The following is a 24,616-nucleotide window of genomic DNA, read 5'->3' as shown; positions in this document are numbered from 1 at the left end:
TGTCCCATGCCATCTTTCAAAATCTTGCGTTCATTGTTACTATAACAAGAATTACACATACAGCCAATGATATAAACTATATCCCATACAACCAATGATGCATTAAAACAAAAACAAACTATATCCAAGCCATTCTATAACAAGCTGAAGGTCATCATGACCATGGCACCCACCATATAACCCTTTGAACACCAGCGTTGTACCTTCTCCATGATAAGATTGCGGGATGCTGCCCGGTGAGGAACTGGATATCATTTCCCCTTTAAACTGGAGAAAAGTATAAGAACTTTATGTTCCAGTTTCATTTTCATGTCGGGAGTTTTCTGCAAAAACTTGGCCCTGGTCTGGCACATCTCTGAACATAGAAAAGAAGGGTACAATGCCATCAGAAGAAGCTCCTCCTAGGATCCATAGCAGGAGGGAACCGAATGGGTTGAGTAGGCTGGAGCCAGGAGCAGTTCCTGTCTGTCGAGGACCAAGAGCCTGAAAGTGGAGAGTGTTGCTTATTGAATCTGGCCTGTCCACTACTAACTGCTCTTGAGTTTCGGTGCTTTCAGCGGAACCTGGATGATCAGGCACTGAATGAAGTCTGGGTCCATCTCCAAGCTCATTATTTACTACACCACCGTTTCTCACATCTACTCTGGCAATATGCACCGTTGAGGTGTAGATGGTCGATGATGTGATCTGAACACCAGCCTGTTGCTGCATCTGACCTCGGCTCCTCATCACCCTCTGAAGGGCTGGGACCTAGGATGGGCTTGCAGAGTAAGGTGATTGAGAAAGGCAAAAAAACACTAACAGGTCCATATAATTGTTCTAGTAGATGTCAATGGTACATCAGCAGGCTAGTAGAGTACCAAACGAAAGGGCCACATTCGACCCTTCAGTGCAGCCCCATTGATATAGGTAGCTTGTCATGCAGCAAACTCTTGAGACACGAGAAAATGCATAGAAAGAACAGAAGCAATGTAGAAAGAAGACAAGCATCTTTTGGATTTTATCATGAAATAGGAAGAAGATACATTTGCATAAATTCTTATTAAAGGAAAATGATAGTCCTGAAAAAGTATCTCTTCTCGGGATCTTGGTTCAGGTTTTTTCAAACCAATGCCAAATTCAAGTTTCCTTAAAAAAGACTGGCAGTCATGACTTCTTAACATCGAGATCATAGACACAGAAAAGTAAGAAGAGTCTGGCAACAAAGGAACATCTACCAGAATCAATGAATCTAAAATCGAGTTGGCTATGGCTATTGTTTAAATAAATAGCAGGAATTTAGCAAAATAACAGAATGGTACTATCTTATGAAGCTGATAACACAATTACCTCAAAGCGGTTCCAGAAATAAAGAATTAAGTGCTGCATGAATGCAGCAGTCACAGAGAAAGCAAGATACGAAAAACCTGGGGAAGGGTGAATAAGGATTAGTTAGCTTGCAAAGGCATGTATAATTATCAGTGCCTGAAATGTCACTTGTTTCTTTATCCAGGAAATTCAAAATATCAAGCCAGCATATCAGAAAACATTCGTAGAAATTGGAACAGTAGATATAGATACATACCATAAGCATACGAGAAGAAGTAGATGTGAAAAACCAGAAAGTAGAGCAAGAAGAAGCGAGGAAAAAATTGCCTAGATATCCATGTACGCACACTGCAAATCAAACATAGCTTAAAGTCAGGGAAATTTAGGGTTCAAATTCTGGCTAAATTGTCAACAGGAAAGTCCATTAATTGGGCAGTCTTTGTAGGTATTTGCATGTATTTTAGCCAATTTTTACAAGACCACTCCTGCTATACACACTTACAAGTTCATCGTAGGCTACCTTTATGAGTTAACATTGCAACACGTGATTGGAAGCAGTCTTCAGACTGCTTCTAATCATATAGGAATAACACTTCCAATCACGGGCTACAACATCTGCATGTGAAAGGAGCATGTGAGGAACTCTTGCATGAGCAATGCATTTTCCCTTCACGGGTGAACAACTTAAGTATGAAACCATCAACATGGTCCACATGGATCTCAACTGCTACTACTTTGCAGTAGTTTACAAGCATGCTACTCCTTAAGAAAGGAGGGAACTCAGGGAAGTACCTGATCATTGTAAATAGTTCACACAACCATACTAGAGTTAAAACCAGGAATGCAAGTAGCTGGTCATCATAAAACTCAAATAGAAAAAACAGAATTCCAATCATAATCTGCAGTAACCAAGAATAATTTCTGTTAGAAGAGAAGATGCACAAAAACCAACCAAAGCCACAGGATGATATACCAGAGCTGTTAACTAACCATATGACAGAAAAGCTTAAGCTGATAGGTAAAGGGTCAACAATATATATCAGACTTAACACCACCACTCTCCCTCCCATGGAGTACAGACCATGCACGTGAGGGATAACTGAGTTAAGACAATCAGAACTGGAATAACAAATAACCAGAAATAATTAAATAAATAATTGAACGAGAGGGATTCAAACTCATGGCCCTAACAAACCTAAGCTCTGATACCATGTTAACCAACCAATTGACCCCGAATACCTAAGCTAATAAGAAAAAGGTCAACAATGTATATTAGGCTTAACATATGTATGCCTTGCAAATGCTTTATGTGGTTTAACATTGCATACACCAACAAATTTAAAATTCACTCACCGGAACAAAAACCAAAGATTCAATCACATGCACAAAGATCAATTGGAATGTGGGAAGCTGATGGCGAGCATGGTGCTGGAGCTGCACTGGACAAAGTAAAGAAAAAGAGTGTGCATCAATTTTTCTGATAACAAGTAAACTGTTTAATATAAGCTTTCATTCAGCAAACCAGAATGCAAAGGGGACAGAAGAAGCACAAAACCTGTGAACTTAAGCATGCGAGATTGTGTTTCTCTCAAAGTAAATGAAACAGACATGATTGTTGTGAAGAAAACAAAAAGTGACATAATAAGCACGCCGCATTTTGTAACAAAGTAGTCTGCACAGGCCAAGGATCAAACTGTATTAGACAACATGGATGCAAGGAAACCCAGAAAGCATCTCTTCCATCCAAAGAGATATTAAAGAAATCATAATTTTTTTCATTAACAATTGATTCACCATCCAATATCCGATAAACCTCTCTAGGATTGGAGGGTACTTGTCAAGTAGCATTCTCCTATCACTGGTCAGCGGTCACTAATGACAACAGAAGAGAACCATGTACAGCCCAAAGAACCATTAAATAGGTCTGAAATAATTCAGAAGAGGAAGACAGTGGCAGCAGAAATCAAACCAAAATTCTCTGTACCTTTCACTTAGTTGCTTATTGTTCAAATCATGAATATCTGATGGCAATTTGATTCATTGGACTGATATGAACAAACAAGATGGTACATAGGCACCTTTCACTTAGTTTCTTATTGTTCAAATCATGAATATCTGATGGCAATTTGATTCATTGGACTGATTTGAACAAACAAGGTGGTACATAGGCACCCAATATCATCCCATGCCTTAAATAACATCCAAAAATTTCAACATAGTTATGCAGGTCCACATGAGAAATAATAAGCAGTCCTCAATCATTAAAGTGCTTATACTTTATATTTGATGTGGTCAAATTATTTAATAATATAGCCTAAACAAGTACACTGATAATCCAAAAATATCATGGATCTACTTAGCAGTTAAACCTAGTGAAACAATACTTTTTTTGATAGAAAAGATTTGACCGGACAAACCTCCAAATCTGGCAGGGCCTTCTGCTAAGTCATGCCCATAACTAAGACCATAGAGTTCCTTTGTTTGAAAGTTATAGAGATATCCTGCAAAATGTTGCAAATCATTATGTATATAATTCAAAAAGCTTCCATGAAGCTTGAAAAAACATTTTGATCTATCCGTGCATTAAAATTTAAAAGGATGATGTTGAAAACAAACATATCAAAGGAAGCTAAGAAGTAGCATCAATTGAAAATAAAATAAGAAATAATTGCCTGATGGTTTAGACATAAGAAATGTAGGATAATAAAGCCATATCGGTAAAGGGTCTCAAATTCACGTAAAAGAGTCAAAAAAAAAAAAAAATGGGGAGGTCAAACAAAAATTCTGTGAAAGTAATACTAATAAGCAGTAGACACTTTCCATTTCAGCAGACTCTACATTCAGAAGGAATCAATAGCAAAATGGGACCAAAAAGCATAAAATTATTTTTATGGATGACATACACTATCTGAGCTGTACCCAGCATTAATCAGTAGAAGATATTAAAAATCAATATACGTGGGTAAAGATTTATCAATAAGGCTAATAAAGTAATAAAATACTCTATTTTCAGTTAGAACAATTATAAATAGCTTCACCATGGTTCTCAATCCCATTGCACCTTCAATTGGTTCCAAGAAAGCAGGAAGAACTACACAAGCAGCGGTTATGCACTATTTTTGACTCAAGGAAAAGATTTAAAACATTTTATATCAAAAAAAGACCTCACAATAATAGAGAACTTGCAAATACTTAAGTCGTATCAAGTAAATGTTTGATTAGATAGCATATGATAGTAATTACAAATGTAAATATTAGCAGGGAAAATAGCAGGGAGAACATAAACAAAAAAGTGAGGTGGCCGATTTTGAAAATGGAAAGTGTAGCAGGTGTCCTTTTGAGAAAATGCAGAAAAAGTGAAGTCAAGCTTAAAGTTGTACCCATTATTAGGTTGAATCACATGGAATGCTATCAATGAAGGTAGCCAACGAAATCCTCCTACGCACAAGGGAATTGTGCCCGTATGATGCTCGGTAAATGGTCAAAAACCGAAAAGGCCATTTTCTAGGAAAAGCATTACAATATGAACAATGCAAGCAAAAGGATATGAACAATGAAATGAGTAGAGAGAAAAGTTCGACATAGGCAAAAAAAATTTCTTTTGCATCAGGCTACTTGGGCAGGCTATGATTAACTAAAAACTGGCATAAAGAAAGAAAAGAAAACCAGGATATCAATCATATAGAATATGTTACAAATAAGAATCTTTGCTGAAAAAGATAAGGTGACAAGAGGAAAAAAGTTATTGGAACAAACAGACTCTTTGGGTCTTAAATTCATAGACTCCTACTCAAAGAAGATATAAGTACACCAGCAGCTGATTCATAAAATCTTAGTTGAAATCTATGACAAGAGTACAGAGGGACATTTATAAAAGCAAATATAAGAAATCTCTACAGGCATTATGCTTTATCCTATTTGTTCACACTGTGATTCATAAGGGATTTTTGGAAGGGACATTTATAAAAAAAAAGTAAGAAATTCGTACAGGCATTATGTTTCATCCTATTTGCTCATACTGTGATTCATATCGGATATTTGGGACTGAATTTCATTTTGACTCTTTGACTTAGAATTGCGCCTCAAAGACGGGCATCTTTTTTATGTTGCCATCTTCCCTCTTCATCTAGGCCTTTCCCAAACCCAGGGGAGGTTCAGAGCACTGCTGCCTTATGGCATCGGCTTAACTTGATATGAGCTTAATAAATGCTTACATAGTTAGACATAGATGCCCTTAACTAAGGGTGTAAATAAGTTTGTATCAAAATAATTTATGTGTGAAACATATCTAATTTCACTGGATAATTGTTTGATTTATGGAAAATGTCTCTCAAACTTACCTGATGTAGCATTATGAGTAATGCATCAACACATAAGTCTCATTTCTCGCCATAATGTAACACAGGGTATGCATATAAATACATAAATATGCGAAAAAATATAGCCATCTCAAATATCTCCGTTTTAGAGTTCAAACACTCTAACAAAGTAAGACACCCATTATGAATATCAAAAGAACACCCTGACCATATCCGTGGAAAATAATTGATGCAATGAGTTTCAGACCACAGGGATAAATGCTGAACTGAATTTGGAATAAACGCCAAGACGCTGACTGTATAGAAGTTACTTAAACAACACTGGCATATTTAGATCATGATATTAGTAGAAAAGGAAATGAAGATGCCTCTGCCACTAAAGGTGATGAAAACAAGCTGATGCAAGGAAGTTGAATACATGATGCGTGATCCTAGATTGTTGTCAGATCACAGCGTGCTGATGAAACCAATAACGCTCAAATGCAGCATGGATTTAAATGTTGTTTCACATAAGACAAATATGGGATATGCAAGGGTGTCGATCTGGATGTGTGGATATTGTAGGAAGAACAGAGTAAAAAATAATTATAAAGGATCTTAAAAGTTGTAGTGGTAAAAAATTAACTAATGACATATGGGCATCTGTATCAAAGGTTGTAGGTGTTTCAGTGGAAAGTGCTCATCCTAGGTAGGATGAAGGAAAAAGAAATAGAAAATTCATGATGAATTCCATTATACCAGGATAAGAATTATATTTATGCTTAATGGAAATTGTTAATAAAAACTGAAATGTTTTGTAAACTATCTGTAGAAGTTGACAAGACAACATAAATATATGGGAAGTTAACCATAATAGCCAGTATATGACATGCATAACTGAGGATCTGTCAGTAATTTTCTGTAATAGATGTAAACATCTGATGAGCTGCGACCGTATGATTTGTGCTTAACCAAAATCTAAAGCAATTTACTTGTTCACACACCATAAAATTGTTCCACAGTAACCTAAGTCTCAGCTGGCAAATATATAAGGGAACAAAGCACATATCTGTGACAAAATTAAGAAATTAGGCTAAATACAGAAGCCATAGATTTTCTTGTAACCAGTCATGATTAAAAAAAATTAAATATCATAAGCAGCCTCAGATCAAGATAGCGCCACAAGAGTTACTAAGCACTCATCTAGGTCTATTTGTGAGGAATATCAGAAATACATAGAAATATGAGCTTAGAAAGCAAAATAATGGCACAAAAATACTATATATAAACTTATGTCAGGAAACCTTCACAATTGTTGAGGACCAGCCCAAGCACAAAAGGCAGAATAGTATTCACATCAACTCAAGTGATCACTTCAACTTAACACGTACAGCAGCATAAACACTGATAACTCTATAGATGAAGCTTATTTGCTCTGAATGTAAAGCAACTTCAAATAGTATGCGTAGTATACAGAAGTCTTTTAATTGTATTATTCTAAGTACCCTTAGTTCCACCTCAAGCATAAATTTCAAAGTGAAAATGCAAGGTGATAGTAAAAGGGGGAAAAAGAAAGGAGGAAAAATCTTACCCTGACCAGGAGAACTCAATAAACTATTTGTAAGAATTGTATCATAACCAACAAGACTGTTGATCAGAAGTTGTTGCCATCTAGAAAAACAAGAAAATTTGTACATTTAATAAGTTGCCTACATGCACAAAAACAATGTCTATAGTTTATGATAGCTCAGAAAAGAAATATCGAAAAGTTTTCAAATTGTTCTTGATTTTTTCCTTGGTTAGGATTAAGCTGTTGTACCATATAACTTTAGGTCAAGTTGACTGAGTCCCTTACCTGAATCTACCTCAACATGAAATAAAAGTAAATGTTTGCCAATCATGATCTAAGTTGAAAACTTATTGGCCCATTTCTATGCCCAACCCCTTGTTTGAGTCAGACTGGGTCAGGTCTCAATCATCCCGGAACAAGTTGCTGACTTGCTGCTAGGCCACTCAATGAATCAACATATCCATGGTTTGTCAGTGGTCATTCTACAAGTCTACAGAGACAGTTTTAAAATATATAATTGAAGTGCATTTTTAAGGAGGTCTGCTTGTAGTCCCATCCGAATTTATAGAGAATGTTGATACTTGATACCATTGGTATAGCCATTAGTCATTCCCTAGCATGGAGAAGTATTAAAGAAAAAAAAAATCATCTTTTAAAAACTTGTTTCAACTGGATCAGTCTTGCCAACTTTGATGCCTCACTTACCAAGATAATTAAATAGCATCACAACTAAGATGCATTGACCATGTTTACAGACATAATCCCTATATAGTTGAATTATAAGAAGAATGGTTGTGTTTGTGGGTTTGTTTTACATCTTCTTGCTCTTTTTTGAATTGCTCAATAAATCACAATCCAGATCAGTATGGAAAGTTCAAGTTTCCAAATATTATAATTCATTATATTCATCAAAATATAGCACATATCCAATTAGATTACAGGTATTAGTTCCAACATTATGTGTAAATTTTTCAGCATCTTGTATTCTCTTCCTTTCTTAAAAGCCTGTCTTCAGAACCTGAAATGCTTATAAATTAATTGAATAATAGCTCAGAATCAGAGTCAAATAAAGTCATAAAGATCAAGTTCTCAATTAGGTCACCTATTCAATGTATGCCCCGTAACGAATCAGACTGAAATCAAAGCGCTACATGAAGAGTTAAAGTCAGCAATAATTAATATTCTCTATGTATATCTGTTAGGAATCAGACCTGGTAATATTAAGATTGAAAGATCACAGCTTTGGTATGACAAGGAAGCTCAAGCAACCAGTAAAAATCTACCTATGCGTAGGAAATCTACAAATGATTTCCTCCACCTACCACACAAGAAACAAAATCATAGAGGTAGAACCCAACCTAACCTGTTTCCAAAGCAGGGATTCTGAGAAGAAATCGAAATATTAATCATTCGGATGTTATGTCGAGATTTTGCTCCTTCAGGAAGCAGGAAAAATCCCTGCAAATTTAAGCAGCAGCCCAAGGTATCCATTATAACATCTAAGACATCACAGACATCACAGGCAACAAGATAGGTAAATAGCATCCTCATATCACAATACTATCCTCATAACACACCTGCAACTCATGCAACACTCCAGAAGACATGTTTGTAATCATTAAGAGCAGTGATGATAGCAAGCTTTTAGAAGAATACAGTTTTCTTTGAAGTTAATGCATGATCATTAAGGAAAAGTGAATAAGCAAAGCAAATTACCTTCTCCGCAGCGTATAGATATGTTGGCTCAAATGCTTTGCTTCTCTTCTCAAGCCACTGCACTGCAATAAGCATCACAACTTAGCCAGAAGTTAAACAAAATGAATGAACATGTAACAAAGGAACCACTTCCTATTTACCAAAAGACACAGTATCTGCAGCAACCTAAGGAAGTGAGTGACAAGAATCAATAAAATATGGTAGATTAACACTACATTGGTCCATTAGATGTGTAAAAGTGTCTTGTGAGGTCAAAAAAATACTATACACACACAAAATGGCATATTCTGAAAACATTCACCCAACTAACAAGGAAAAGGTTATTATAGATGAAATTATAATAGTGTTTACCTATCAATGAGCTAAGATGTTCCATGTGAAGCACTTGTAAGCACTTTGAAATATCAAAAGACTCATTCCACCTTGCAGCAGTCTGTAGTTCAAAAGTTAGGCTTCAGAATAAAAAGAATATCTTGTACTCCGCAATGAAACAAAGATCAACTAGAGCTAATGAATTCTACGCTTTCAAAATTAAATGATATAAACAATAGAACCTAGCAATTTATTATTTTTGTCAACAACTGAGAACTTTTAATCTTAAGAAGGATATTGAAGCAGAAAAAACAAGAATTGTGAATGATTCATTTGAGTGAATGCAATTGGCATGTAAAATAAGTGGCACAAGCTATAGTCTCTGTGTGTACAAATCGGAGGTGAATTATGTGGCTGTCTATGCTTATTGGCATACCCAATAAATTGATCATATGCAAGAGCAACAGATCCTCATGTCCAATGTTTTTTGCTATGCTCAAAAGGATTGTTGTCTCAACTAGTCAACTGCCACACAAGTGGATATGTTTTGTTATTTAATAACCCTAGACACCAAAGTTTTTCCATAAAAAGAGACAACAATCACCATAGCATGCAGATGAACATGCAGGACAGATACATGCACGCCTTCTCATGAATATGTGCATACACTCGCTCATTCATGAGAACGCAAAAAGCAATCATGCAAGCATTCACATATACAGACAATATTTGTGCCAACAGAGGCATATCAGCATGAAAAACAAACCCAGTAGCATCTATATAACCAATGATTCATATCTTGTGGAATGGGGCATCCCAATTTTTTCCATGTAACGAGATGTGCTGCAGTCCTGCATATCCCAACACTTAGGTCAAGGGATGTCCTAGGATATGCCAAACAGGATGCCGAGACGACTGCCAGATGGTCCTGTCCTGACACTTAGGATGACGCCCCATCTTGACATCCTGCGGTACATCCTACTAGGACTATAATCATTGTACGTAACCATATAAGTAATTCTAGTCAAAGCTTGAGACTGTAACATATGTTGACATTGCATTAGAACGAAATCAATTTAGATCAGAAGTATGTTATTTGCATGGTATATGATTTGGAACAAACTTTTCACATAAGATGAGATATTGCTTCTCCACAATTGGACCTTTTATCTTTTAGAAATAATTCTATGAACTTTAGATTGCAAATATTCTTTTGTTAACCAGCTGGTTTACCAGCTGGAATTAAGTTAGTATGCTTGTGCATAGTAATTTATATTTTCCGATCATAGGAAAGGATTTTTCACAAGATGCGATTCAGAGGAAACATCTGATCAAGGTTCTCACCAATAATTGAAAGGTGCTCTGAGAAAACTGCTTTACATTTTTCCAGAAGGAAACAAAACGCATGCGCCACTTAGTAAAGAAATGAAAAGGTGCTGCTTTTAATGACTCTCTAGCAGATAAAGGGAGGCCTTTATGACCTTCTGTACTAGCTTCAATATCTGTCTCATCCGAACCAGCTTTGCTGATGCTACTATCAGCTGCATTATCCAATTGAGGCTCAAGAAACTCTTTGTCACTCTTCCAAGATCTAAATATCAATTTGCTCCTTCTAGCACCTGAACCTAACCAGTTTGACCAAAACTTGGCTGTCAAGATTGTGAACTCATCTCCATTCACTTCTGGAATTTTGGAGTTCTCAGTCAAAGTATCCTGTTTCTGGAATTCCACAATGTTCCGGTCGGCTGCGCTCTGACCCCACAGACCCCCACTGATTATCTGCAAAGGGCATAATAACCGCATTTTATAGAAAGGTAAGAAATATAAGCTTCAGAAAGAAGAATACAAGTGCGAACAGCAGAAACCAAAAAAGCAAGAAACAATTAAGTGTCCACAAGGATGCAAGACATTTTTTTGAAGGAAAAGCCTGTGAACAAGTGAATCTAGGAGTGCACCCTATAAAATTGCAAATGCAACATCCAGAGACAATGATAAGCACATCTCTACATAAATATATGATCAAGCAAATATCAGGTGTAATGCTCGAAAGTACAATAAGAGCATAATGCTGAGACAGAAGGAGAACAAACATCAACATGTACCTTTATCTGGACAAGTTGAGCTTCGGTAAATTCAACTCCAGAAAACTCGCTTGAACAACCCGGCTTCACATGCAAAAGAAATCATATATTCATTTAGAGGTTCTAAAAAGTCAATTATGATAATTAATGACAATTATTAAGAATCATAATTTTTTAAAGTAGCTATCTTCTATGCATTAGAAGTTCACATATTAGATAAATGTAATACAAATTTATTATTATATAATGACATGTAACAAGGGTATGATTAGATTCACCATTTGAAGTAACTTTAGTAAAAGAAAATCACAATTAAAGACAGACTGTATAAACACTATAATGCTTAATTTCAGTAGGTTAATAATATTTTTGAACAAACTGTGAAATAACACCCAAAGGGTTCACAAACCCTCACATCTTCCAATCCACCCCGTGCACCTGCAGTCTCCTTCTTGTATTCAATATATTGACTTATAGGCATTAGAACTTGCTAAAATAAGGATATATTAAAATGGAAAAAAAGTACAGATAAAAATGAAGTGCAGAAATCTTGAGAATAAAGAGTAACAGGACATATATCATAATACCAACAAATATTATGTACTTTATTAAGTGAAAATCAATGTGAATCCAACTCATCAAAGATTGGACCTATCCAACTCTGGAATCTGGAAAAGAAATATTTCTACTGCAATTTCCTCATGACAAAGTAATTCACATCATAGGATTGTCCACAAAGTTATATTTTACCACAAACTTGGAAAGAGTCTTTCTTAGCCATCAAAATATCTTGTCTAATCCTTTTCTGAATGCAATAGAAATGCACAAAAATTCCATTTTGGCAAGTTAAATGCAAATAAGGATTATAAAAATAATGCTTTTTATACCTTGAATTGCTATACTTTATATAAAAGAAGCAACCTGTTGACAGTTATGGTAAATCAATGTTATCTATTGTGTGAGCTGCTACACTCAAACTAAATCCTCAATTTTTGAGCAGATCTCCCAGTTCTCCATCTCATCTCGTATACTAACAACACAAGTATTTATTTAAGGGAAAAATGATCTGAACAATTGGACATTTCCCTTATGATCTAGTCATGTATAAAGCTAATGAAGAAAATTTCAAGCAATTAAGTGGGACCATGATGTCAGAATATTGGAAATTTCTATTACTGTACAGCAAAATATCAAACCAGTTAAAGATATCTCTATCAACAAATGGGGAATGATCTTAGAGGCAAGGTTTGAGATACTAGTCGATGCATTACATTCCTATTAAACCATACTAGATTGATCCCTTGGCAATACAAGGGGGCACCAGTTTGGAGAATGCCCAAAATGCACCTGAACCACTCGAATTGAGATTGGTTTACCCCAGACCAATAAAGTGGCCTGGGGTAGATTAAGATTGGATTAGCCTGAACCTGACCCAAATCAAGTGGTATGAGATGACTAAAACAGCCCTTTTACAATCATTCCCCACCATTTGAAGGTGGGACAAAGTGAAGGAGAAGGAAAGTTTGCCTATGGAGATTGGCTTGCAAGATCAAAGCACCGTTTACAAATCATTCTACCTAGGTAAATCTTCTACCTCCTTCCTTTTTCCTTACTTCTTCAAAAATTCAAGTGGATTTTTTGTGTTTAATTAAAAACAACAGGAAAATTTTGCCAATGAGGATTAAATATTGTTTGATCATGAGATTTATGCATTAGAGTATGAATACAAGATCAAGATCAATGATTTTGTGATATTTTGGATGGAACTCCAAAATATATACACAAAATCATATAAATCTAAAAATAACCAAGAAAAGGTCATATCAACAGCATGTTCACTGCATTTACCTTACGCAATGATACCCTTTGTTGGCACATACTCAATATGGTGCATACTGTAGCCACCTCCAGTAGGTATGGTAAACAGAATTGAAACTTGCTTAGAGGATGGGCATATAAGTTATGTTAGAGACAATTTCAAAATAGAAATCCTTTATGTGATACCATATAGACATGTTATTACAACAAGTCAGACTATTTTTAGTTTCTAGAAGTTACTCTATGAGGTGAGCACAATAATTTGTCCTCTATGTAATGTGGAGGCAATTTGAGCTTCGAAAGGCACATTTTGGATCATAATGTGTCTCTAGTTGCACTAATTCATATGGCTTCAAGACGATAATTGAGTTCAGATAGGATTTGTGGTTAAACAACATCTGTAGGATTTATAGGTTTCTCACTAAGGACAGATGATGGAAACAGCAGAACAGTAGCATCTCTTCTCCTCCTTCCATGGTATTTCATCGTCTTCTAGTTATCATTTCTGTCCCTTATGACGGCAGAGTGGAGATTGTGTTAAATATAAGTGGATAGTAATCTCCTATATGAATAACTACATAAAATCAACATCAACTATTTTACTGTGTTGCTAAATGCTAACCGAAGAATCTTAGTACATTGGCTCTACATGAGAAAAGAAACCCATGCCACCTGTATGCAACTAAACCTAATTTTCCATTTCAAATGGAAATGGATGGATATGGTCATTATATGTGTTTATGTAGGTCTGTATTCCAATAAATCAAACAACCATAGAGTTCTCGCTGTGATATGAGGTCTGAAAACCGCTAAAACAGTAAGTTATACTGATAGCAGACCTATTGACTTCGGTGAAGATAGTCATTTTTAATAGTTGTTAGTTGACCCTTCCTCGATGACATTTTTTAAAGAAAAATACAAATATATATTTATTTCAAAAAGAGGCAGCATATCTACAACCTTTATTTCAAAGCAACTACAATCACAAATTAACATTCAAAGAGGCATAGAATAATTCATTTCATTGATAGCTTAAAATTTCTACCATCAGTTCCTCCAAAAAAAAAAATCCCTTCGAGCATTAGGATGGAGAAAGGTCAAGAGAACAACAGCTTCCAAGTCGAGCCAATTACGGCTTTAGATCAAAGAGCAATATGTAGCGCTTTCTAAGAGATCCTAGAACTGACATACGTTCATAATTACACGAAAGAGTCTATAAAATATGTTTATGTAAGATTAAAACAATGACATCTCAACGCTATTCACCTAACTTTCCAAACAAGAAACCGTCTTCCTACCAAAAGTACACGAATTCCGCAAGAAAATGCACTAACCTACACCAAAATGTCATAAAAAAGAAAACCGCAGGAATCACGGAAAATGGCAATAGAACAACCGCAAAGAGCCCTCTTTCCTCACCTGCTGCACGAAATTAACGTGCATGACGGCGAGCAAGCAGAAGAGCGCCACGGCGACGGCCAGGTACCCATACTCGAGCGCCAGCCGGATCCTCGGCGTCAGGAGCTGGGACAGCATCCCCGAGACCCGCGCGTGGACCCGGAGGAAGGTCTGCTCGGGATCCATCCACCCACCCCCTTTCAAAACCCTAGAAGTCCTACGGTTTCTCCCCGCCGATCTCCCTTCAGATCGATCGAAGAATCCCAAAAACCTCAAGCTTCAAGAAAGCGCGAGAGAGAAGCCAGACCAGTGACAATTCGACCCTGTTCCTCCCTTTGTGCTCTCTCTTTTAATTGACAACCCCTCACCCACTCTCTCTCTCTCTCTCTCTCTGGATCTCTCGAGCGAACGATATTTACTATGCCGAGCTGGGGGCGTTATCAACGGCCGATGGGTGCTGTCGGGTGCCGCGCGAGGTAGGATAACGGATGATGTTTCGCGGTAAGTCTGCACATTTATTGGATGCTTACGGTCCGACCCGCTTAGATCCGACCTAACCTATTTTGGAAAACCTATAACATCGGATTAGGTCTTAAAATTGGACTCATTTCATTTGTTGAGTCGGATCTAGGTTTACTGAATTCTAACCCAATCCAACTCGATTTGATCTATTTAAAATTTGGATAATTTTGAATTTTCAATCTTATGATCCGTTCCTTTTCGATCCGATCTAAATTTGTAAAATTATTTAGGCTCGCAAGTCGCAGTCCACAAGAGTAAAAACAAGTTCTGAAGTCATAGATGGATTGACTCAAATCGAATTCGACCTGAATCTGAACTGAATCCGAATTTTTTAGGTTAGATCTGAGTTATACATAGATCCAACTCTAATTCGGATCCGATCCAATCTAATTAACCTATTGGGTCAAAAAATTGCAGTGATGGAACTGATCTTTTATTGGGTTGGATCTAAAATTAAAATTAAAATTAAAATTTAAGAGTTAGGTCAGTTCACTCATAATCCGATCTGATCGGTTTGCACCCTTGCTTAGGAGTGAGCTCCAGATGCTTGATGTGGGGGAAGTGGGGTGATTAAATTGGTCCTGCGGAGGCGGTTTGCCAGTCTGGGTCGAAGTGGGGCGCCGTTGGGATGAGCTGACCCAAGAATAGCGCCGGGCCCACCAGTAGGGAAGCGCCGTCCAATCGGAAAGCGACACTGGGAACGGCGATGACACGTTAATTGGAGTCCAAGCGGCAGGCTTTAGAGTACGCGGCAGGTTTCAATTGGTCTAATAGTTTGGCCTGTGGGGCCCTTCTACGTAAATTCCTGAGTTTTTGGAGTGCATGCTATCAAAATGCTAAATTGTTGAAAATTCAGACAAATTGGGTTCTGTGGTGGGTTCTCTTGGTTGTCCTAGTTAGGCGTGCATATATTATACCAGAATGGTTGGTTTCAAATTGTATATTAAAATTCACCACATTATTGAATTGGAGAGATTTCATCTTATTTAGGTTGTAATGGGTATATTGTCTTGATTTTTGCAAAAAGAAATAGGTTGATCACTCTTGGTAGATAAACATTAAACACACACATTGCATATAAAGGGAATATGCATGGTTATGTCATGTATTAAGCTTTCTTAGTTAAGGTGATTGCTCTTTTTCCAAAGATTTTGTAGATTCCTGAACTGCTGCTCCATTTTTTTTTATTTTTTTAAAATAAAAGATGTGAGTTTATAAGAGCATGTTTAAATGTTCAATGTCTTTCAAAATGGTTTGCTTCATATATTAATATAGACTGAAAATTAGGATTTGTCCCAATGGCTTCGCCTCTCTGTTTGGCAGTCAGAGATTCTAAATGCGATTCTTAGATCGTACACCAAAACATATGAATATAGATAATTATAGCGTGAGTGTGTCTATATCCCTTTCTCTCAAAACAAATTTTTTTAAGCCAATCTGCAACACAAAAATTTTATGCAAAAAGAGTTATACATAGGCATGTTATTTGTAAATTTGCTCCTCCACTAGCATTTGTACTTGATGTACATAGTATGATAATCGGTGGTAGGAGCAAATAGACATGTTGGACCTTGATCATTGGTATTTTTTGTATTTTTTTATGCAATTATACATGAGTTGACAAATGCTTCATCAAGGCAATGCACCTACCTAATTAAAATCATGAAAATTCCTACATATATATATATATGACTGAGAGAGAGACTTGTTTGTCTTAAGTTGCTAGAATTGTTGCCCAAACTTTAAAATAGGTGTTTTCGTTGCAGAATAAGTAGAGGATAAGACATTAGCAAGGTGAGAGTTAAAGTTATTATTAATAATATTGATGTTTGAAAAATAGTTTCAAGTGTGAGTTTTTCATGAATCATTGAAGTCAATTCTACTTTGACAACATTGTCAGCAGTGGTTACTAGTATCTCCACAGTTTCAGGTTGTACCTTTTACATAGAAGAATGATTGATCTTCTTTCACGACATTGACCATTAGATTGTGAGCCATGCAAATCTTAAAGCACCGCGAACTTCGGTCATCCATTTACACAGCTCTCAAAGCGATCATTCACAGACAAGATAGAAGCCTGGTCCATCTCCATTCCCAAAAATAAGACATTTTTCTCAACCATATCACCTCTATCATGTAGAATCCTTTCCCAATACAAACATCTCAATTTCTTTTTCTAGCATGACTCCTCTGATCAATACTCATCAATGTGTATCTGTATTTCCCAGTGCATTCCAATATCCTTAATTTTCAAGCCCCGTGCATCGCTTGACAACTCCAATGAAGAATAATTGTAGCTGAAAGTACTGTGCTTCCTTGTGTTACTAAACCAGTTACAGAGTAATGGCTTTTTGGAACGATGTCAACCATGCTATGTTACCTCGGAAGGCCACATCAACAACTTCATGGGAACTTTATAAGTATTATCTAATGTTTCATCCAGATGCCTGCCCCTCTTAGTGGAATGCTATATATCCTTGCCTCTTGGGCATCTAGTTCCTTCTCCAAGCATTGACTCCACGCATCTCCCACATCTACCTAAAGTAGCTTTCATAATATTTAATGGCTCAAAGGGCAAAAGTAGCTCCTCATCAACTATAGAGATCAAAGTTTAAAGCAAACTTTGGAGAGTGGTCAGGTGTGGGTCGAATTTTCTTTCTGTCAAGCTGTTAAGAAATCCTCACAAAATCATGAAGAAGGAGCTATCAAAAGATTAACCAATATGTCATTCTTTGAATGGCTATTATGCATATATGCATTAACAAATATCAGTCAAGTGCAAATAATATATAGCAATAATTGCTTAAAATTCTTAAATAAAAATGTGTCAGATTTTTATCGAATGCATAGTTTTGGTTTGAACACAATAAACAAGGATGCCGGGTTTTTTTTTTTTTCTTTTGATGAGAAGGGAGGTATGACCACCCAGAAATTTACTGAATAGAGTTGATAATGTACAAGGAGAGCCCTAAGGATGCATGCCCATATTTTCGATGAGGCATCGTTTACGTGGTGCATGCGTGGCTTTGAAAAAGAGGAAAATTATGTGCAGTGGGTTGCACCACCCTTAAGCTAGCGATCTACGCAATAGGTTAAGTTGACTGAGATTTTTGGAGGCCTCGTGTCAACCCTCAGACAAAAGTCTGTGGGAAAATGGTTACTATGTGGAAACTGAAACCTGAAACCCTCCGTTTTTTTTTTTTTTTTTGTTATACTACTGTTTTCAGTGGTGAGATCATGTCTCGCAAGCATTGCATGCTGAGCTTTCCCCTTGTAACATGAAGTCTAGTTGTTTAGGAGAAAAATTCTCCGTTGGTAAATCATGTTCTCTGAGAGGGCTTCGAATGGAGCAATCTTCTGTTTCTCTCTTTCCATGGAGTCCAATAGGTTGTTGAAGCTAGGCAATCCAAGCACGCTCTCGGATATGCTGGTCGGTAGATTGTTTCATCAATGATTCCACGTCATCGATTGATGTCCTAGGGTTAGGGATATGAAGTTTCTCCCGAATCTTCAACCATATTTTCATTGTGTATCTGCAAGAGATAAACAGATGATTTGCGGTTTTGCTTTCAGAACAACATAATGGACAGCTTTGTGGTCTTTGGATCTTCCTTGTTTTTCAGGATTTCTCCTGTTAGGACTTTGTTATGAAATAGGAGCTAGTTGAGGATTTTTCCTTTTTCTGTCAATGGCATTTTCCAATTAGCTTCGACGAATTATGACCAAATTCTGTTAGAGTTTTAATTAAAAAAGATTTAAATTTTCTTATCCCCTAATCTTTAGTTGTTTTAAATATTTTAAAATATCTTTTTTGTGTGATGCCTCTTTCAGAAGAGTTATGACTCTTAATACAGTATTTCCGAAATATTATGTATCTTCGGAACTATCACATCTCTTCGGTCTTCGGATAAAGTCTATAAATAGACTCCTCTGGGATTAATCCTAATCGAATCCAATCTCTCTTTCACTGGTACTCTATTTCCACAGAATTTCTTCCACACGCAGAGTTCTTTTATTTTTCAACTTTCTACTTTCTATATTCTTTTATTTTCTGGGCAACTCAAAGAGTCGGTCGGGTCAAGCCTCTCCAGCGATCATGCTCGGTAGAGGAGGATCAGACTGAGCCGGGTTATTATACCTCAGGACGAGATCATTTCGTATCCACATGTAGGGGACGAATTATGTTCTTAGGGCAGTGTATATCATACTTCTCGATTTAGGCAAGCTCTTTTCAATCTTCTGAATTTATTTTAGTAAATTATTTTTTTATAAAATTATATTTTCTCTCGCACAGACGAAATTGAATAATTTGATTGCTGAGTAAAAGAATTCGGACTAGCCTTTTATGGATTGCCAATCATGGGCCAAATCATGATACTTTGATTTGCCACCATAGACCGAAGTGGGGGTACTATAGATTGCCAATCATAGGATGAATCATGATATTTTGATTTGTCATCACGAGCTAAAATATGGATATTATGGTTTGCTACCACGGACCAAAGCATGAAATTATATTTGTAAGTTATGGGCCAAAGCATGACTATGGATAGTTCGGATTAGAAAAATAATTATTGATTGAAAATATGGATAATAATATAGAATAAGATATATGAAACCTATGTTGAACAAAAAATTAAGACTAATAATATATGTGACATGTTTTTTTGAATAAGTTGTATATTTTATGACATGCATTTTAGTACACTTATTTATATGTATTTATTTGAGCTATATTGATTAATTGGTATAAAATTTTATAATTTTTGCCAGCATATTAATATAGTTTATAGTTAATATTTATTTTAAATTCACTATATATATTGGTGTGAATGTAGAAAATTTTTACTGGGCTATAAAGCTCACACCACCTCTTTTTTTTTCTTTTCGAAGTTGCAGGATGAGTAGCCTCGATGGGGTTGTATGTGGAGTTCGAACAATGAAGTCATTTGTTAGTTAGTTTATTTTTTGATACCAAATTAAATTTGAATATTTTATAATTGAATGTGTTTGATTATTTGATTATGGGGGATTTATTTGGCTATTAAACTATTGATTTAAATTTTTGGAGTTATTGAAAACTTTGTTCATATTATGGCCTTATATGATTTTAGGACATTGCTTTAAGATTTATGCAGCTTATCATATGGTTGATTAGGTGATGGGTTTAGGGCGTGACAATACCAATTAAATTTCAACATGAAGCATTTGTAAACAACAAAAGTCAGATGAGAGAGAGAGAGAGAAAGAGAGATTAACTAAGTTTTTTGCCATGAGTTTGGTTTTGAGATTGGGCTTGTATCAATTTTTAGCTTCATCAACATTGGAATCTTACTGTCGTTGATATTTTGGTACACCATCAATAATCATCAATTATAGAAGAAATTATATCCTGCACTACATTCACCAACGTAGTCGTGCGTCGTGTCGAATATCACCAAGGTCCATTCTTGTTGGCTAATCTCCAAGAAAAGCATATGATGAATGGGACCCATAAGAATGCATCTCGGTGATTGGTGTGGCACATGGCCACATAGTGCGCACAATGCAGAATATAATTTCCCTAGTTATAGTAGAATAAAGTTGTAATCTTATTAACTTTGACAAGAAAAAAGAACCATGGACTGACTTCTTTTTATTGCTTATACAAGCATGATTTTGCTCTCATTTTGCATCTTGGTATTTTGTCTAAACTAGATTTTTTTTTAACTTCTTACAAATAGGAGTTCTAAGCCTCCTCAAAACTCTCATGATCTTCACTTTTCATAATACATTTTTTCCTCCTGGCATTGTTTTGTTTTAAGGGTTCATAGCTTGTGATTGAAGTATTTCTTTCTTTTATACAAGCACACGAGAGCCATACTATTGCAAGGTATCATCTCATGCCTTTGAGGAGTTTATACCTTGTTGTTTGGCCTTTGTCAACAAGTTCCAATGCAGAACACGCATGCCAAAAAAAAAAAAAAATATGTAGTCCTTTTGATGATTATGATTTTAGAGTCTATTTGGGCTAATCTGGCATGAAAAAATAAATTCCATGTCAGAATACCATATTTGATATGAAAAATAAATGAGAGAAATAGTAAAATAAATAATAGGTCTCATGTCTAAGTTTTTAAAAAATAATGTAAGATAGATACCACCAAAGGGGTGGTATTTCTTTTCCTATGCAGGAATATTATCGAATTGAAGTAATATGAAATTATCATTTTTATAATGAAAATGCCCTCACTTATATTATATTAATATTATATTAATTATATTATATAATTAATATGAATTATATTCATATATATTATATGAATATTATATTAACATATGATCAATACATCAATATATTGATTAATAATATTTATTTAATATATTCATATATTCCTTGATAAATATTTATTAATTATCAATAAATCTAACATAGAATTTATTAATGATTACTATATTTATTTATACATTAAAGCATACTAAATTTTATTTAAAATCAAAAAATATTTTTAATATATGTATAATTACTTTAAAAATATTTATTAACTTATATAAATATATTTTAATATTCAAAAGAGCTAATATTGACAATATTGATGGAAGTAGGCTAGAAATAGCTAATAAATGGAGTGAGAAAAAAAGTTATTACTTAAATTATTTATTCAAAAATATTGTTGGAAATTTTACAATATTTCCACAAAATATTATATCCAACCAAACATAATAATTTTTTTTTTCAAATCTATTTTTTGAAGTAATTTTTTTTACTAATCAGATGTGGTAAAATTTATTTTTTTATATAATTATTTTTTAAAATAAATAATTTCTAGAAATCTAATCTAACGTAACCCAACCAAACCCTTAAAGCCTCAAACTTCGAGGTTGGGTTTTCAGAAGAAAATGGTAGGATTGCTGACTTCTCCCTCTACTTTCATTCCCAAAATTTGGCTATTAGAAACTAATTTCAAGAAGAAATATTACCGTCGGCACCTCCTGTTTTTCCAAATCCTCTCCACCGTTCTGTTTCTTTTTCTCTTTTGTGACTTCCTCTCCCCCAATCAAATCTCTCTCTAAGGACAAGGAGGAGGAGGATTGGGACGACGATATCACACAGGGACTCAAAGTGATCCTCAAACCTATACGAACAGTTACCAATCCCATGAAATCTGCTCCAGCACATCCTCCGTGATTGGAACTATCAAACAATTCTAGGAGGATTTTATTGTTATATCTGACAACCATGCACAACTCATATGTTGTTATTGTAGAAAACAATATTTTGTATCGGTGTCAAACGTTAGGCAGTTATAGCACAGCATAATTGTCTAACATTTTAATTCCACAAAATCTGCTCCAACACATCCTCCATGATTGAAACTATCAAACAAATTTAGGAGGATTTTATTGTTATATCTTACAACCATGCATAGCTCATATATTGTTATTGTCGAGCACTATTGTAGGAAACAATATTCTGTATAGGTGTCAAATATTAGGCAGTTATAGCACAGCATAATTTCAGGATTGATTCAAGTGAATCACTCGTATATATACATCCTTAATATCAATGAAAGGTGTGTGAGCCTTTACAAACCTGTTGTTTGTTTCGCTCTTTATGGTATCAGAGCAAGACAACCTCTTCTCCAACGAGCCTTTCGATCCAGCTTTCGCAAATGGTGGAATCCGCATCCAATACCACGTCTCCCAATACTCAACCCTCACCCACCTCCACTGATACTCCCCTCATTGCCATCAATGCCCTTCCAACAGGTCACTGCCAGACTCACACCAATCAACTTCCCTTCTTGGAATGCTCAACCCGAGTCCCTACTCCTCGGCTACAACCTATTTGGCTATGTTGATGGATCTCAAGTATCACCCCGTGCCTACCTCTTCGAATCCCGATGCTGCAGCCAGTGCCTCTTTCAACCACTGGTTTCGTCAGGATAAGCTCATATTAATTGCTATCCTCACATCGGTCTCTAATGCTATGATCCCTCTCATAGCAACCTCGAAGACGTCCCATGATGCCTGGTGCAGACTAACCAAGCTTTATGCCAGTCGCTCCCGCACTCGTATTATGCAACTTAAAGAAGGAATTGACACTCATTCAGCGCGGTACCTGCACCGTTACTGAGTTTCTGTAATCTGTAAAAACTCTTGCTGATGAACTGGCTCAAATTGATGCTCCATTGTCCCCTGATGACATTACACTATACGTTCCTCAATGGCCTTGGTTCTGAATATTGCGATATGGCTGCTCCTATTCGTGCACGGGAATCATCCCTTTCCTTTGAAGAGCTTCATGATTTGCTCGTCGGGCATGAATCCTATCTTATAATTAAATGCCTAGAATCCTCCTCTCAAACGCTGGTAGTCATTGCTAATACCATGCAGCGTAAGGAGTTATCTCATCAGCATTCCTACAAGAAGCACTCGTCTTTCTCTCGCGGCAAGCAGCAGAAAGGAAACTCCAAGCCTCGACACTCCAAGCAGCAAAAATCACCGCCCAAATGTCAGTATTGTGATCAATTTGGTCATGTTGCAAAATACTGCCCTCAGATTCATCCTGCGGAGACTACGGCCAATTGCACCACGACAACTCCGAGTACGGACAAGAGGTGGTTTATTGATTCTGCTATTTCTCACAACATCACCTCCAAGATGTCTAATCTCCACCTCCACTTTGAATATGATGGTACAGATGAAGTTGTGATTGACGACGAATCATGTTTCCTATAACACATTTTGGTTCTCTAACTCTTTCCTATCCCAATCGAACATTTCATGTTAAAGACACCCTTTGTGTTCCTACTATCCAAAAAAACCTACCGTCTGTTCATTATTTCACAAAGCAAAATGATGTTTTTCTTGAATTTCATCCTACTTTTTTTCTTGTGAAGGATCGGAGAATGAGGAAGATTCTTCCACGAGGACCATGTGAGCATGGTGTGTACCCCTTACCGGCTCCTGTTGGCACACCACCAAAGAATAAGGTGCTTGCTTTTGTTCATGAGAAGACCTCTTTAGATGGATGGCTTAGTCGTTTTGGTCATCCCTCGTTCAAAGTTGTCTCTCGTCTTATTACCTCTTTCTCTCTTCCTGTTAGTAGCACCAAGCCTTGTTCTCAACTTTGTGATTCTTGCGCCATCAATAAAGCTCACAAATTACCTTTCCACAAACATGGCATGACAAGCAATGCACCCTTTGATCTTATTTACATTGATGTTTGGGGACCATCGCCTATACCAAGTGTTAGTGGTCACAAATATTATGTCATTTTTATCGATCATTTCACTAAGTATATATGGTTCTTTCCTCAACATCAAAAATCGGATGTCCGAACTATTTTTTCCCAATTCCATAAAATGATTGAGACCAGATTTAATGCTAAAATTCGAAGCCTATATTCAGATAACGGTGGAAAATTTATAGCGTTAAAACCTTTTCTCTCTCAGCATGGAATCAGCCACTATACCTCGGCACCGCACACTCCACAACAAAATGGAGTGTCCGAATGTCGTCACCGTCATGTGGTGGAAACTGGCCAAACTCTTCTTAGTCATGCCTCTCTTCCATCCGAATTCTAGTCCTATGCATTTGCTACTGCTATC

At 36.2% G+C, this 24,616-nt stretch overlaps 1 protein-coding gene across 1 annotated transcript; it reads right to left on the bottom strand.

Annotated features, from left to right (window-relative positions):
• Nucleotides 1–14,913, bottom strand: LOC103705414 (membralin-like protein At1g60995). The gene is made up of 14 exons (XM_008789117.3): nt 14,523–14,913; nt 11,307–11,369; nt 10,549–10,983; nt 9,244–9,325; nt 8,893–8,954; nt 8,540–8,634; nt 7,198–7,277; nt 3,726–3,809; nt 2,864–2,980; nt 2,662–2,747; nt 2,101–2,207; nt 1,565–1,656; nt 1,330–1,406; nt 1–750 (listed from the first exon to the last, which is right to left on the bottom strand). The coding sequence occupies exons 1-14, from the start codon at nt 14,685–14,687 to the stop codon at nt 289–291; spliced, it is 2,007 nt and encodes a 668-aa protein (XP_008787339.2). The 5' UTR covers nt 14,688–14,913; the 3' UTR covers nt 1–288.
• Between the last annotated feature and the right edge of the window lie 9,703 nt (nt 14,914–24,616).

This window comes from Phoenix dactylifera, unplaced genomic scaffold (genome assembly GCF_009389715.1).
Source record: "Phoenix dactylifera cultivar Barhee BC4 unplaced genomic scaffold, palm_55x_up_171113_PBpolish2nd_filt_p 000007F, whole genome shotgun sequence".
NCBI classification, from domain to species: Eukaryota; Viridiplantae; Streptophyta; class Magnoliopsida; order Arecales; family Arecaceae; genus Phoenix; species Phoenix dactylifera.
This window is presented reverse-complemented; position numbering and strand designations above follow the sequence as displayed.

What these genes read in the sequence shown, in the direction of transcription:
- LOC103705414 (XM_008789117.3), bottom strand. Translation starts at nt 14,687, where the DNA reads ATGGATCCCGAGCAGACCTTCCTCCGGGTCCACGCGCGGGTCTCGGGG. An exon ending in ATTGAGTTCTCCTGGTCAGG is followed by an intron (nt 3,810 to 7,197) that starts GTAAGATTTTTC and finishes AACATTTTGCAG; the next exon opens with GATATCTCTATAACTTTCAA. An exon ending in TCGCATGCTTAAGTTCACAG is followed by an intron (nt 2,748 to 2,863) that starts GTTTTGTGCTTC and finishes TACTTTGTCCAG; the next exon opens with TGCAGCTCCAGCACCATGCT.